This window comes from Sceloporus occidentalis, unplaced genomic scaffold, assembly GCF_023333645.1.
Source record: "Sceloporus occidentalis isolate IW3139 unplaced genomic scaffold, rSceOcc1.0.p SCAF_89, whole genome shotgun sequence".
Classification (NCBI taxonomy): domain Eukaryota; kingdom Metazoa; phylum Chordata; class Lepidosauria; order Squamata; family Phrynosomatidae; genus Sceloporus; species Sceloporus occidentalis.
In genome coordinates, this window is record NW_028317069.1 from 2,237,922 (window position 1) to 2,253,858 (window position 15,937).

Here is a 15,937-nt window from a genome sequence, read left to right on the forward strand (position 1 = left end):
TGAGACATCTCTCTGAACCTTCTCCATGTCTCCTCCGGTGGCTTGATGGGACCTACCAAGCGCTACTCTACATGTGCTCTAAATTCTGCTTCTCCAACATCATTCTAAATATTGTCATCATTATCAACAGAACACCAGTGGGACCAAGATCCAGTGCTCAAAGATGAGGACCATGCCCAAGTATATGAGATACGGCTTAAGGTCTTATGATCCCTTTTGGTCTTTCCCAACGCGGAACGATTATTTAGTTTATTCTCCGCTTCAACCCCATCTTCTTGCAGTTACGAGATCAGAAGAAAAACGCACAGATACTGGTGTAAAGAAAGTATGGAAAATTGGATGAAATTGGTTTCCAATTTAGACATTTATTGTTTTGTTTTTCAAACATATGTCTCAGAGAGAAAATATTTGTGATAACTAGAAAATAACAGCTGCCAAAACCATATTGGGAGAAGATACCTGCTATCCATCGTGTGTAATTAGTTAATGGCATATGGCAGTTATTAAAGAAGGACCGGCCAAGTTCGGCGTTTTAAATTTTAAACCAAAAGAGCATGATTAAGATCTCAAAAGAGTAGGGTTGAGATTGGTTTACTGATTTAAATGTTTTTATTAAAAAACATATATACATATATATTTTTTTTTTTACAAACCATCACATACAAAAGGAAAAAAGGCCAACCAATTTTAGGAATAGGTATTTGGAAAATTAGACTAATTTTCTAATCAAATGCAGTTTCTCAGCCCTCTGAGAAATTGGAGGTCCGCTGCTAGGAGATGACTATGATGATTATGGCAAAGCGGACAGAAGCAAAAAACGGACTTATAAGCCCAAATTAATTAGCCGCGAGGTCTAGGCATCTTCATTTTGCTGACCTAGACACGGTATTTCATTTCCACTACTTTGCTTTGTGTAGCCTGTGTGATTGTTTCAAGAGCCATCTTGCAGAAGAAGGGTAATATAATAGGTCCCTGCTCTCTGATCAAGAAATAATAACCATTATTTTCACGGGGTTTATTGCCCCGTTATTTGTAAAACCTTCACCAACGAGCTGGCAATGTTCTATTATATAATAATATTAATTAGCACAAATTAATTTGAGTTGCTTCTGATGGACTGCAAAAAAAAAAAAAAAAACACCCTTAAGATTATGTAAAATTAAAACGATTGGCAGCGCAAATAGGAGTGTTTTTCTGAAACTATTCAAATATATTAAAAATAAAGAACATGATCCAGGCTTGTCCATAGTGAGTTATTTATTTGTCGATCGTCCTTTACAATAGGGGTTTTTTTCTGCAGAAACAGGACTTGCACAATATCTTCTATATATATATATATATATATATATATATATATATATATATCTCCATTACAGAACTGACATGCTTTACAATCATGCTTAGGATACATTCTCTCTTTAGCACCCTCATATTCTCCAGGCATAAATATTTCAAGCAAACCAGGCCAGCATCCTATGACCGGCCGATAAAAATGCATTCAGCTGGAAAGTCCGTGAGTTTTCGAAAGAGGTTTCGTATTAGATTGACACTTTGCTACTTTCTGTATCGCCTATTTCTTCTACATTGTTCCCCAAAGGTCGGCAAGGATATGTGCTACAAAGTTAATTATATATATATATATATATATATATATATATATATATATATATATATACACCCTTTATTGCCAGGAAGGATACAAACAAAATCAAACTTTGTTTACAGAATCTCCAATTTTCCTACCTGGGAACGCTCCAAGATTGACCCAGAGTCTCCGGGTGAAGCGGTGCTTTCCAGGGTCTCCGGGTCATTTTTCTTTATCTGCAGGAAGGGTAGTCGTGCTTAGACACGCCCACTTCCCCTCCTACTCAAAAGCCCACCCACCCAAGCCTGTCTGCGGCCAACATAACACGCCCCATGCACTATTAGCCCCACCCTTCATGGAGCCACTCTCCCCAGAAGAGGGAGAGCCCCGGGTAATTACCCAAGGAAGTTCCCAGGTATGCATAATACCTGCTTCAGAACTCATTAAATAACTGGCAATACGTTAATTCATGCAGCATTTCCTTTTTAATACCTCTATTCTGCATCTTCACTAGAAACACATTATTAAGAAAGACACTACAGGAAGTTGACAGGAGAGTTGCAGTTTCATCTTACTAACTTCCCTTTGCGCCAACTCTATATATGGCCCTGTATAATTTATAACCAAATAAATAACATTTCCTGAAAGCCAATGCGCCGATTGAACTACACTGCCAGTCTGGCCATTCTTGCAGGGAAATTTGCCAAGGATGACACTTTTTAAAACATAGTGAATTCACAGCGTTTGAAACTGCAACTCCTCTGGACATGATCTTTAGGGGGGTTGGCAAGAGAATTGTGGTTCGAACTCCTTCACTTCACTATTCATTATAAATGGTCAGGTTTCTCCAGCAAGAAGGGCTGGTCCTGTATAAATGTATAGTTCAACGAGAGAGGAGACTGAAGAAATCTCACTGATTGACCTATACATTATACATGGCCAGCCAAGCTCTTCCATCAGTAGAAGCTCACCAAGGTCGGACCTTCAAAAAAAAAAAAAGCATAGTGAAAAAGTTGGAACTACAGCTCTCCGGCAAACGCTTCTTCCAACCTTACTGAATAGACCCAAACGTTTACCATGGGGACAGCTATGGTTTCTCAAGAATTAAATAATCAATGCAGCTGATCATCAAAACAACTGAATTGATCCATCAAGTATACATATCAGAAATGATTAACCCAATGTATTTCCCCATATAGGTTCCCCATACAAGATTTTTGCCCAAGGGACACTGCTGAAATCTCCAGCAAGGTAAATATTTTTCGCATTTACGCATAACAGCGTTCACTGATCAAAAACCAAAGAGTTCTTGTATTATGCAATACAGATAAGAATCGCAACAGTTTACAAATGTAAAAAAAAAAAGCGACGCTGACACAATCAACAGAGTAAGAAATAGAATGTCATGCAAGTGATTCAGTGGTTAGCGATTGGTGGGTAAATCCCATTGGGTTGCGTTGATCACGGGATCAAATGGCATGTGATACATTAGAGAGTAGAGTAAAACATTCCCAAAAATAAATACCAAAAGATGACAAGGACAGGGACTAGAGGACAAACGCGGAATGGATTGTAACTAACACGCTTTAGTTCGAGAAGAGGTCTGTTGCTCAGACCAAGACTTTACAGGTAATGCCAGGTCCATATAATATATATAAAGCTAGTGAAGATGCAACATAATTCAGTGTTCTGGTAGAGGGCCCATTAGATCAGTCCTACCAGGGAAAGTGTGGTTTCAAAATAATAAATCATACGCTTCAGCCCTCTGAAAGGAAAATAACAGAAAAGCGTAGGCCACTGATCTCCAGAGAAAAACGGCAATTGTGAATGATCTAAAATTGTATGTCTAGCACCGGAGGATGGTCTATGCCGTACCCTCCAGTGCCGAGAGCAGCTTCATTAAGGCTGGGTTCATGTGCTGTGTAAGACAGAAGCTCCTCTCATCTGCACCAAGGTACCTCCATCCCTGAACAACACGGTGGTGGCACAGCTTTCAAGGACAAACCCGACAACGGGGCTGCCAGCCGTTCTAGATGTACAAAATTAGGCAGAGAGAGAGGGGACATTGACGGTCCCTCATAAGTCCTTGGGCCAAAAACCAAAGGATGATGGGGGGGGGGGCATGTTCTTGGGTCCATAATAAAAATAAAAATCACAGTGGAGGCTTTCCCACTAAGTTTTTCTGATAATATAATTTATTATGAAGGCAATAAAACAGGTTTTATTACTTTGGATCATTCGAATGCTTTTTCTTTAGTTAGAAGGCACTTTCAGCGCTACAGTTTAGGAAGGCACATCTTTCTCTTTGGTGTAGGAAATCAACCAATAGTTCGCTGCGGGTTGAAACAAAACTCCTATGGTTCTCAGCCAGAAACTAACCATCGCGATGCTGGCGGGTGAGCATGGGAGCTGGATTTCACTAACAGCACGAGAGCAACTGTATGGCTGACAAATGGCATTCACCTAGCCGTCATCATCATCATCATCATCATCAGATGATTCCTTATAAAGTAGTAAACCCAGAGCTTCAAAAGATAACAGGGAATTACAGGATTTAAAGATTTACAACCTTTTTCATACCCAAATTAGTTTCTCCAGAGTGTGTCCTATAAGGTTATTTCTCAGCACAGCTAGAGGACTTGCATATAATCCCAATTTAAGACATTCCATAGGTATCAAAAATCATGAAATATTTATGAACAAAACTGATACACAGCATAAAAAAAAAGGATACTAATTACAATAAGTTAGCAGGGTACGTGTGTACGGATAAAACTTAATTTCAGTGTCTTGAGACCCAATACTGTGGCTTGTGTATCCAAGCTATGGGAACATACAAAGGCCAGGCAGTAGATATACGCATCGCGGAGGTATCTGATACGACAATACATATTAAACATCGATGGCTTTTTCACCAATCAACCCTTCAGAATTTTACGAGCGATGCCGATATGCAAAGAACGCATAAATCAAAACGGCTGCCAGTATAGGCAAGGCGATCACGGCCAATGATATCCCTTCGGGGTCGCTCTCGCTCCGGGTACTGGACGGGCCGTTGGGTTGGTTCTGAAGCTGAGAAAACAAAGACACCAGATATTACAAAAAATAAATTATACATCACAAATGGGTTTTTTTTCCCAGTTGAATCTCTAAAATTATGTGAAGTATATGTATGTCCGACAACTACTGAAAGTATCAGAGTTTCCCTAATATCAGGTCCAAGAAGACATAGTGGATGCTCTAGAACATGGCGCTAACAAATCAGAAGTCAGTAGAGTAGGTGGAGAACACCTTTAATCGGACACTTGACCCACCATCATGGTTGAAGGAGCACAGGTGGAAGCCATGATTTTGTAGACTAAGGTTTACAGACCTTGTGATGAACTTTCAACACCACATGTTCACCGGCGTTCCTGAAGAGGGCCACCGCATCGTTGTGCAAGAGATTCTCTAACTTGACTCCATTTATCTAAGAAGAACCAAAACATGCAGCATGTGAGTTTCTTTTCATGGAGAAACGTCATCCACTGAGAACAATCCACGTTATAAGAAAATGATGTCTTCTTAAGGCTAGGTTTCCACTAGGTTTTTTTTTTTTGCTAAAAACGCCCATAAAAACGCTAATTCAGCCACAGATTGTTAGCTGTTCTTCAATAGGAAATCGCACAATGCCATATCCACTTGGCGTTTTTCTGTCTGGCGTTTTTTCAGTCCTCTGTGGCGTTTTTCTGCTTTTTTGGGCTCTGTGGCAGTTTTTCAGAATCGCAGCATGCTGACGCTCTGGCGTTTTTTGCAAGGAAATCTTGGCGTTTTTCTCCAATAGAAGTCTATGGGAGAGAAAAAACGCCATGAAAAAGCCATGTGGGTTTATTGCCTTGGCGTTTTTTTACGGCGTGTTTTTTTCCACAGTTACAATGCAGAGGATGGACCCAGTATCTGTGTGTCCTACGAGAAATAGGCGGGAAACAAACAGTTTCACACAAAACAAAGTTCATACTGAATTTTACACCATTTGGAACAAACAAACCGACTGGACCCTGCGTGCCAAAAGCAACAGCAAACCATTTGCACCATCATTTGGGGCCAATCTTCCTAGAGGAGCAGACATTCGGAATAAAGCATGCCTTACAAACCACAGAAAAGAGACAAACGGGTCCTCCGGGGCGTGTTTAAGAAAATGACATCAGGAGGGGGCGGATACTTGCCATTTATCCTGATCCCTTTTAGCTGGGTGAAACTTCTAACGTGTAAAGGCTGGAAAAACTGCCTAAGGTCAAAAAAAGCAATTTCCACAGAAAGGCTAAAACGCCAGAAAAAACTCCAGAAAAAAACCACCAAAATGCAGTGGCAGTTTTATTGGCGTTTTTCATCAAGAAAAAAAACGCAGGACAAAAACCCAAGTGGAAACCTAGCCTTAAACAAAGGCTGTCTTAACCAATCAACAACGATCAGGAGTTAAAGAACGGGAGAACGAGCGATCACGTGGATCTTTGGACCAGGAAGTTATATTGCTCCCCCGTGGCGCACACAGAAGGTTTACTTGGGGGGGTAGAGAACTTTAAATGTAGGACTTAGAAAGAAGTGCGGATCCTAACCTTCCCTACCATTCTAGATCCCGAAATGGTTATACCAGAGGCAAATTCGCAACGCAGTAGCTGGAAAAGGACCGTAATTAGAGGGCGATCACGGGCACAGTGGGCCTGGCAGACAGGAAGACGCCTCTGGGAAAGTAAATGAGAAGCGTTTCTTTGTTTCATTTATTGGTGACGCTCCAGATGAATAAATATCTCATTTTATTATTTCTACTAAAGGGTTTGTATGTTCAGAATAACGGGTACGAGTTGTTAAAGCTGTGCTTTGTTATACTTTTAGCTACGTAGGTGGGAGATCACCTTAAATTACTGGGAAAAGCCACCTGTCGATGGAGACGGGCAGATGCCAACTCCATTATAGATGAGACGCTGCTGGGCGTCATTCCAAGCCAAGAACCTGCCGCACCTATGACTATGCTATGTTCCCCGGGGCGCTCCTCACACTGTTTAGATATTAAGAAGAGATGGTCTGTAAACCACTCTCAGCACCCTCAGTCTGTGAAACGGACGTACCTCTAATATCCGGTCTCCTTCCTGAAGCCGACCATCGTTAGCGGCTGCTCCTTTCTCCTTAATGCTGCTGACATATATGCCACTGTCCTCGGAGACATACTGCTGGTCAGTGCCCCCGACTATATTGAACCCTAGTCCTAAAAGAGAAAAGGACACAACCATTACAAAATCAGCCCCAAACCCTGTATAATCCCTACCCCTTTATCTACTGTCCTCCAAACGATACACGTTAACATCCTGCAGCCTGCCCTGATTATTTTGGCTAAAAGTTAACACGTTATTTTAGTTGTTCTGGCACAGCCTATGATCGTATCCGGCAACTTTTACCCCAATCTTAGGGTCTCGGGGTGCAGGGGCAGATTCTCAGAGTCACACACTTTCCATTCTACCATGACGTGGGCATATATAAGACTCTCGGCGCTTTTGGTTATGTTATGGCTGATATCCCTGCTTGAATGAAGGTGAGGCGGCAGAAGGGAGCTTCAGCACAACTCTCCTGTAAACTCTGTCAACCCTCCGTTTAGCGAATAGACCCTACTGACCCAGAGGCCCCAGAATCAGCTCTGATTTCCGGAGCCTCTGGTTGAATCCTTGGGATTTCCCACTTGACCGATTAAGCAAAGAGTTTGCCCCATCACAGATTCTTTGTGCCAGTTCTAGAGTTCTTTGACGAAGGACACTAAAGATATAAAGAGAAGAGATCTCGAAGCTGATGGATAGAGCTTTAGGTCCCCACGGGGGCGATGGGCATTCCCTTTTTCCTGTAACCCATTAAGTATAAAGAGCTACAGTGTCTACCTTGTGGAGCAGACACCATTAAAGATGGGATCGATGGAAACCACAGAAGCAACTCAAACCCCAGGCTTCTCTAAGTGAGCTTTCACTGAGCGTGGACTTAATTCGTCCACGGACTAGCCGCGCACGCTCCAGAGTTATTCTTTATACATAACCCCCTGCCGTGTCCAAGCGACCAAAGTGGATCCATCAGCACGGACCTCTCATCCATTGCTTCAATTTTTGCTCTGTGTAGCCATTGTGCAGAAATAATAATAAATAATATATAATATAATTATATATATAATATAATAATAAATAAAAATAATAATCCATTTGACGGCGGCCAGGGCAGCTTAGTCATTCCCAGACATTAAACATGTAAATGAACAGCACCCGGATACGGCCCGGTAACCAGCCTGAACAGTGCTTAGACACACAGCCCCTTCTTTATTCTCAGCACAAACCGCAAAACAAATACGGAAACTACTTTCACGCTTAATCCTAAATGCAAACGTCTGGAAATCTCTTAAGACTCGTATAAATAGATGCCTTCTAGTGGGCCGACTGCACACGAAGGCATGTCCGCGGGGGGCGAAATATCTGCTCAGAATGTCGTTTGTGTTACTGTCGGTGAATAAGACCATTCATAGCGATCGCAGAGCCCCAACCCCACTAGGCCCATTTAAAGATGCCAAAGCAGGCCGATTTCCCTCCCTCCCGCACTTAAAGAGTTAATGCTTTGGCTCGTTCCAAAACGGGCAGTTTATAATTTAGCGGTATTTGAATATTATGCAAACGTTTAACGTTGTAACCCTTTCATTGCCCATGGGATGGAAACGGACAACCAAATAAATACACAGGAAGGTCCCTGGCACGTTAAGAGTTAACGGGTCCTAGGCACACTAGCCAGGATGCCCCCGCGCAGCAGGGAGGATCGGAGTAATAAGCGCTGGAGGTTTTCTTTCAGCTCGTCCTACATTAAAACGGGTAATCAGACCACTTATTGTTATTTAATCATTTCTATATCGCCATCATATTCCGCAGCGCTGTACACCACAGCTTTTACTGTTCCGGCTGTGCTGGAAATTTTCTGCACAAGAGAGAACATTTATATTTACATCATCATATATGTTATATGTGTTCGATTAAAATACTACAGGAGCTTTAAGGTCTATACTTTAAATAAAGTTTTCTCTTATGGAGAGGTTGGCAGATAAGCGGAATGGCCTCCCAGCAGAAGTGGTAGAGGCCATTACAGCAAGGCGACAGATGGATTCTGCGTTTCTATACGTTAAATCTGTAAGATTGTTCTTATCATCAAAAGGAAATCCTTCCCAATTGTAACATTTATCGCGTGGATACACTGGGAAGCAAAATGTTTCCCGCAGCTGTCGGATAATTCAGAATAAAGCATTGTTTGTTTGCACAATATGGTCAAATAATAACAAAAGTGTATAAACGGGAGAAAATCACACCAAACTATAACATATGTTTAACTCTATAAATACTGGAGCAGGAGCCAAGAATTGTATGATGTGTAATGACGTGCACAAAGGGTTAATAAGAATCCCAGGGGCAATAAGACACCAGAAGGGGCATTTTAGACGTCCAGACTCCCTTCACAAGTAGATTGTAAGCTCCTGGGGTCAGGGCCCTCCTCAATTAATGAATCCAAGTTGTTTTGTGATGCACGACTTATTTGCCGAACGTACCGCGCTATGGAATAGGATGGCGCTATATCCATCAATAGATAATATTGATCTATAGGATTGTGAGCTGTATGGTCTGTCCCAAAGCCCTGCAGCAAAGGCCTTCACAGCTGCAGGGCACTTCTGCCCCAATGACCCCTATGCCAAGAAGTGCCCCTACCCCGGGGGGGGTGGGATCGGGTACCTGAGGGTCCTCTGGCCAGCTCGATCATCTCCACCGCAGCCCCGGATCCTGCGCTCATGTTCGGCTTCTCGCCGCCCCCCCTGCAGGTCTAAGCCGAGGGCTGAAGGTGAAGCGCAGCCGGGTCACTTTCAGTTTCGCCAGGCAGGATGGGCCCACGTGGGAGGACGAGGAATGCCGCGGAGCATTCTGGGGGATGTAGTCCCCCGCCTGCTCCATTGTGACGTGCTGTGTGTGACGTCGTGGAGAGGTCTGTGACGCTGCTAATGTATGATTCCTGGTCTGTGTATACTTCATAACAGTATGACTCCAATAAAGCTTAAGTTAGTCCATGCTTTACTGGACAGACTCCCCATACACTGAGCAGCCTATCTCTAAACAGCATGGTGTTATCATACCCCCCTCTATGTAATGTATGACCCCTGCAAATTTAACATGTGGGGTGGTGACTCTGTTCATACTTTTTATTGGGCCAAGATAGAAAAAGATGTGGCCACAAAGCCTATGAGGACTCAGAGGTCTCTTATTTGTATAAAATATCACGTACCTCCACCTCTTCTGCCTCAACTGTAAGCTCATTTGAACAGGGCACCACCTGCCTAGTTTCCCGTTTGTTTGTTGTACAGGACTGTGGCATACGATAATACTATATAAATAATAAATCATTTTTATGTTACCCCAATAAAAGGCATTAACGTTGATTTCAGGATTCCAGTCTTCGTTTGGATCAACAGGGTTTCATTCATTTTTATAATTTGGGTAGATGACAGAGATCTCTGCTGGGTGATCACAGACCTTCACAGGAAGCAGGATCCTGACAGCTGAGTTTGGTGGCTTCTATTCAAAAACTGGATAAGTTCAATGGCAGGTCCACCAGAAGCTCCTAAGAGCATCCAAACCCAGGTCCACCTCCTGCCCCAAACTAAGGTCATGCCCTGACTCAAGGCTAATAGTACCGGCCAACCCAGGAATCAGCTGGTGGAACCCGGGCACATTGGCAATAAAGACGCAGAGTCCGTGGAAGTGGGTTGAGAAAGGGTCTTCTTGGCTGGAGTTCCATTTGGTTGAGGACCACGCCAATGTATGTATTTTGACTGCTTTGTATCAGTTTACCCTTGATTGGCATGTAATATGTTGCAGCGAACACTACATGCTAAATAAGAGGCATAACAACACAGATCAAACGGAAATATATATATAAACAGGCCTTTATTCCTGTGTCTTGGTGGCCTAAAAAAATGAAATAGCGACATATATAGGCTTTCCCTGCCGGCCAACAAAAATGAAACAGATTGTGTTTAAACATTTCAGTTCCGATTACTTCCAATGGGCAGCATTCCCAAAGTAGCTGCAGATAAATTAGGACTATTATGTTGGCGTAAGAAGTCCAGCGGTCCATAAACGGACGAGGCAACTTCAAATTTAAGAAGCCAGGAAGGTATGGATCCGAAGAAACCAATATAAAAGTATTATATACTCCTTTTCGTGTTCTAAACGTCACCAAGGCTAAAAGGGGCAGATGAACACGAACAGCACACGTGTAACGGCGCTCAGCTGGTCCTGATGCAGCAAATATTAAAGTAAACGTGGCTTTGATGGCGCTTGAATCGGTCACTGGAACGTTCAATAATAACCATTATTCTGTAGCATTTCTGGCTACTGCAGTCTCATTCTTTTTTCCGGAGGGCCCTTTGGGGTTGTTGCTTGTTGAGACACTTTCACCGGCTCCTTCTCCTCCTGTTTTATAATTTCTGGAGGTGGCTCCTGTTCTTTCTTTATTTGTTCCACTAAAAAATATAATTTATTTTGAAATTAATAGTACAATGCTGATTGGACCCAGATTTTGCACTAACCCTCCGCATTCATCGAGAAGAGATTTAATGACCCATGGATTCCGGTCGGTCCTCTAAAAAGCCTTCTCTAAAGCCTGCAAGAAGGACCTCAGCAGACATTCAACAGAGGGAGATGTCTGGGTTTAAATGGGACAACGTCTCAAGAATTTAATGCAATAACAAACACGTTGTTGATTATTATTATTGTGTTTTATTTAGAAAACACAAGATCGCCAAATATAGTGCAAAGTGCATAGGAATATGCAGATGAGACTATGTAATAGAGATGCCACTTCATATTATAACCGCAAAAACAAAAAGACTTACCGGGTATTGGTTTTTCCCCAGACTTTTGCTGTAATATAGAAATAGAAATATTAATACATTAATAATAAGCGCAACAAGAGCTATATATTTACTGTCCACATAGTTAACTATGTATTTAGAGTTACTGAGTGTATGATGTCATAGGTCTACATTTACTGAAAGGAACAATCTTTAAGCTTATTCTTGCCGAGCGGTTACTGCTCCATGGTTGTGGCAAACATCATTGGTTCCGGGGATTATGGCAGACGTCAACAGACTGACCTGAACAAATTTGGGAGGAAACTTTTGTCTGAGTTCCAGCAGTAAAGCATCTACTCTCTGTCTCTGGAAGAGGGAGCTGGCTTCTTCTTTTTTCTTTGTCTTTGGCTTAGATTTATCTAGAGAGAGAATAAATAATTAAATAAAAATGCACACAGATATAGAAAAAAGGTGCTGGCTGGTATCAGGGACTCCTGAATTACTCAGCACAGGTCTCTTCAAGATTTGAGGACTTGTTTGTCCTTTAAAGTCGAGGTCTTGAAATTGTTCCCAGGGCTGTACATGCACATTTTCATGGCAGCCAGCAAAAAGGTAACCAGCCATGGCTTCTAGACCCATTTGCAAATATATAAATGCCGTTTAAATAACGGTACCTCGTTCCTCCTGGTCTTTGAAATGCCACCAATATCTTTTTGAAGGGTGATACCGGCAGTAGGACATTGCCTCCTCGAATGCGGACTGAATCCCATGCACGGCTGTTAGCTATGAAATACAAGCCACTTCAATGTAAAGACTGAACCACTTCACTAATAACCATTTGAATTTATTGTGTGACTAATATATATATATATATATATATATATATATATATATATAAACCTTACCGTTCTTGAATTAATAACCGTTCCGATGTCTGGAGCCTGATAAATCACTCCTGCGATAATGTAGTAATCAGCAAGTGGAATAACTGTATAAAATAAACAGATCTATAACTATTACAGATTTATGGAAGGTGTAACAAATACAGCCAACAATCCAGTAACAAAGGGATTATTTCTGCACAACAACTCGTGAAACAACATTGCATCACAATGATGATTTCCGAATGCTACAAAGTGTAGAGCACAAAGGGGCAGAGCAAGGACCAACAAGAACCCAGCGTGGCTCACAGGGCCAGCTGGAGGTTTACATAGAATCATTTAATGTGGCAATAGGACTGATGAAGCTGGAGGTTGAGCTTTGTCGGGCATTAGCGCTTTGCTTACCCTGTGTAGGAGATTGCCTCTGCTGCTTCCTGATGATGAACAATATGGGTTCCTGGGCATGGAGCAGGATATATTCAACACCAATCATCTGGCTGACAGATGTAAACAGCATAATGAGCACGTAATAATGATAACAGCAAAAATAGAGCTAATAAAACTGCAGCATTGGGACAAGAATAATATTAATAATCATCTTATATGTTTTTATTTAAGGCCGTTTAGAAACTCTCAATACTAGCATTGTCCCTCCCTTGTGACACCCCCTTGCAGATTAATTAGAAAAAAAAAATATATATATATATTATAGACAGGATACTTTGGGGTGTGATTTTTTTTTTTTTTAGGTCAGTGCTTTGGGGGTTTCACAGACCTCAGGCTACCTATTGTTTTAAATCTAACTCGGTAGTCCCAAGATACAGGCCCTAAGGTTAACATATTTATTCATTATTTATTAATGGCAGGTTTCCAATTATTGGCCACTTTGGCAATTTAGTAGATACAGAAAATGAGATCATTTTAAAATCTTTTATGCTCGTAGCATGGGACTAGCACTTTAAAACATTATTATATCTAATAATAAAACTAGTAGAAAAAATAATAATATTTATTATAACCATAATTATTATTATTCAACATCACGGGCTAAATTGGTAAAAAATAAAAATACTAATAAGCCCACAAAGGAAGTAAAATCGAAATAATTCTTTATCATGATTATTAATGCTTTATTAAAACTTACTTTAGATGATCCAGTGTTAACCTCTGCATCTTAACCACCTCATTATTGCAAGTCCGATCATAAAATGGGTTACTCCTTTCTGAGAAGTAATCCAGAACCGTCCCATTGTTTAATATCGGAATCCAGGCGCTGTCAACCCAGGATATACCCAGCAGGTTATCTGCAAATCAAGACGATAAACATGGCTTCCTTAACAACTGTAACCAAGCAGCCCAGAAAGCAGCCTTGCAGCTGTGGTCGTTTTTACTATTATTTACTAGGAATGACATGTCTGTTAATACGACGAATCGTTTTATCTTCCTGCCAAATCAAGATTTGTAAATAAAGAGCGGTTACCCACCTCTTACATCCACGGCAGCCATGCTGAAACGCACACAATAGCCACTTCCGGCTCAACACTATGACGTAGACAACAAAACAAACTGGGCCGATCGAGCTCGACTGTTCGTACTGGGACAACCATAGAGTAGAATAATAACTAGCACGCCCTCTGGGGCTTGGAGGACTTCTGAAATCCAAATTGTTATTGTTATTGTTAAGGTTGTTGTTGTTATTATTATCCTTACTACTACTGCTACTAATAATACATATCCATATTACTACTACCATATTACTAACAAACTATTATTATCATTATTATACTAATATGTACTAGTATTAATATAATAGTAATAATAATAGATGTGTTATATATATATGTATATTTATATATATATATATATATATGTGGCCAACTTGCTGCTTTTTTATTATTAATTTTTATTAATTATCCGGTTAACGATGGAATCGTTCTGTAAATTGCACATCATGTCAAACTAATTGTTCTCCACTTCATTGAGTCTGAATTCTATGAGCCTTTAATAATAATAAGCATTTCTAGGAACTTCCCAAGGGAGGTGGCTTTTGGTGACACCACAAACCCTTAACCCTTTACGGTAAGGTGTGTAGTATACTATGTCCATCACCTGTATTAATAAATGGCCACACAAAAACATTCCTCTGTCTCTTTTTCTTTTAAAGGTATGTTGTAGATTTCATCTATCCCACGAAACCCCCCCATATGCACATGCCCCATTCTCTTGACATATGGTTTACTTACTGCCAGACAGCAAATGCACTGGCTCTGACAACAACAAGGAGGGAGGGGTCTAAAGAGACCCCCCCCATATAAATACATGGAAAGTGCTCCCATTGACCTCATTGGCTAATTAAACCTTTTAAAGGATGCATTTTAAAGTACTCATAAAGTACTTTAATACTCATTCCTCTTTGACTACCAATGACATTAAACTGTCCCTTTGACTATCAATGACATTAAACTGTCCCTTTGACTATCAATGACATTAAACTGTCCCTTTTGCTCAGTGATCCCCTCTGACTCTCATCACACCTACATTCCAACGGGTGAAATTCTGATCACAACAGGCAGTACAAACCTGATTAGTTCTCTAAAAATGTACAGCCCCGAGCTGCCGTTAGGAATATATTCAGTGCGTGCCACGGCAGAGCAGCTGCGCACTGCTATTTCGAGAATGCAGGTGTGGGTTAAAATATCCCCAGGATACGGCGAATCCGAACAGGATCCGCTTCTCCGCTGCGAAATCGCTTTGCTGACGGAAGATGGAAAACGCTGTCAACACCAGCTATTATTTGCATTTTGATCATGTCTGGGTTCGCAAGGCTGACTCATCCGGCGAATAAGGGGAACGGCGTGCGAGAGACTGTCCGCAGGATGGCGTGACCCTGTGCATCTAACTTAAAGGGCAACACCACCTGAAAAACTCTTCTAGTGTTCGCCCCTCAATAGGCAGCTGCAGATCCGCCATTGGTATCAGTCCTCGCTCTGTTATCTGAGCCCCGATCTACTAAACAAACACCCCGACTGCTTATCACACTGTATGTGGGAAACAAAAGAATCCCTCGGTCTTAATCGCCCAGACCGCCACTCTCACTAATGGAAGTCTGTGGAGGAACGGACTTCATTAGTGTTGCCATAAAGAATCAGCTCAGTGTTGTGAATGAGTTCCAAAAACATTATCGGGGCTGTAGAACCCTGTGATACCCTCATACCCAGCAAACATTCCGAGCTCCTAGAAAACAGAGGGGATCAAGGGAGGAAAGATTAGCACAGGGACTTGGCTATAAAAGAGGGACAGTTCGGCGCTATAGATCATCTACATTTTTGGTACTTCTGTTCATCAGGAGAGTGCTTCACCTGCCTCTGTCTCACCCAGCTGCGTGTATACCTGCGGCACATTATCTATTTTTATGTATATTTATGTGTCACATGTAATATTATTTCTATATATAATGAAATAGTTCAGACGCTTATCATATTTCATTATAATTAATTAAATTAAGAGTGAAAGGGTTAAAAATGCACCTGATCTCAAGATCTATTAATAGTTTGGATAATGGTGACCAAAGGACAAAGCCCT

The 15,937-nt window shown here is 41.4% G+C and overlaps 2 protein-coding genes across 2 annotated transcripts in view; both read right to left on the bottom strand.

Annotated features, from left to right (window-relative positions):
* LOC149284694 (synaptojanin-2-binding protein-like) overlaps window positions 1–9,418 on the bottom strand; it is a 42,504-nt gene extending 33,086 nt beyond the window's left edge. Inside the window, exons 1-3 of the mRNA XM_089496318.1 lie at window positions 9,361–9,418; window positions 6,691–6,827; window positions 4,959–5,054 (exon numbers count right to left, since the gene is read on the bottom strand). Coding sequence (XP_089352444.1) covers window positions 4,959–5,054; window positions 6,691–6,827; window positions 9,361–9,418 — 291 coding nt within the window. The remainder of the gene's footprint in view (window positions 1–4,958; window positions 5,055–6,690; window positions 6,828–9,360) is intronic.
* Window positions 9,419–11,013: 1,595 nt separating this feature from the next.
* On the bottom strand, window positions 11,014–13,861 carry LOC149284696 (mediator of RNA polymerase II transcription subunit 6-like). Its single transcript, XM_089496409.1, has 8 exons — window positions 13,840–13,861; window positions 13,500–13,659; window positions 12,761–12,852; window positions 12,380–12,462; window positions 12,149–12,257; window positions 11,778–11,893; window positions 11,517–11,544; window positions 11,014–11,144 (listed from the first exon to the last, which is right to left on the bottom strand). Exons 1-8 carry the CDS (start codon window positions 13,859–13,861, stop codon window positions 11,014–11,016), a joined length of 741 nt encoding a protein of 246 aa, XP_089352535.1.
* Window positions 13,862–15,937: the final 2,076 nt, after the last annotated feature.

Bases quoted from the DNA above. Each gene is read 5' to 3' on its own strand.
- LOC149284696 (XM_089496409.1), bottom strand. From the start codon at position 13,861: ATGGCTGCCGTGGATGTAAGAG. The intron at 12,463-12,760 runs GTAAGCAAAGCG...TATTTTATACAG, and splicing joins GAGGCAATCTCCTACACAGG to TTATTCCACTTGCTGATTAC. The intron at 11,545-11,777 runs GTCAGTCTGTTG...TCTATATTACAG, and splicing joins TTCCTCCCAAATTTGTTCAG to CAAAAGTCTGGGGAAAAACC.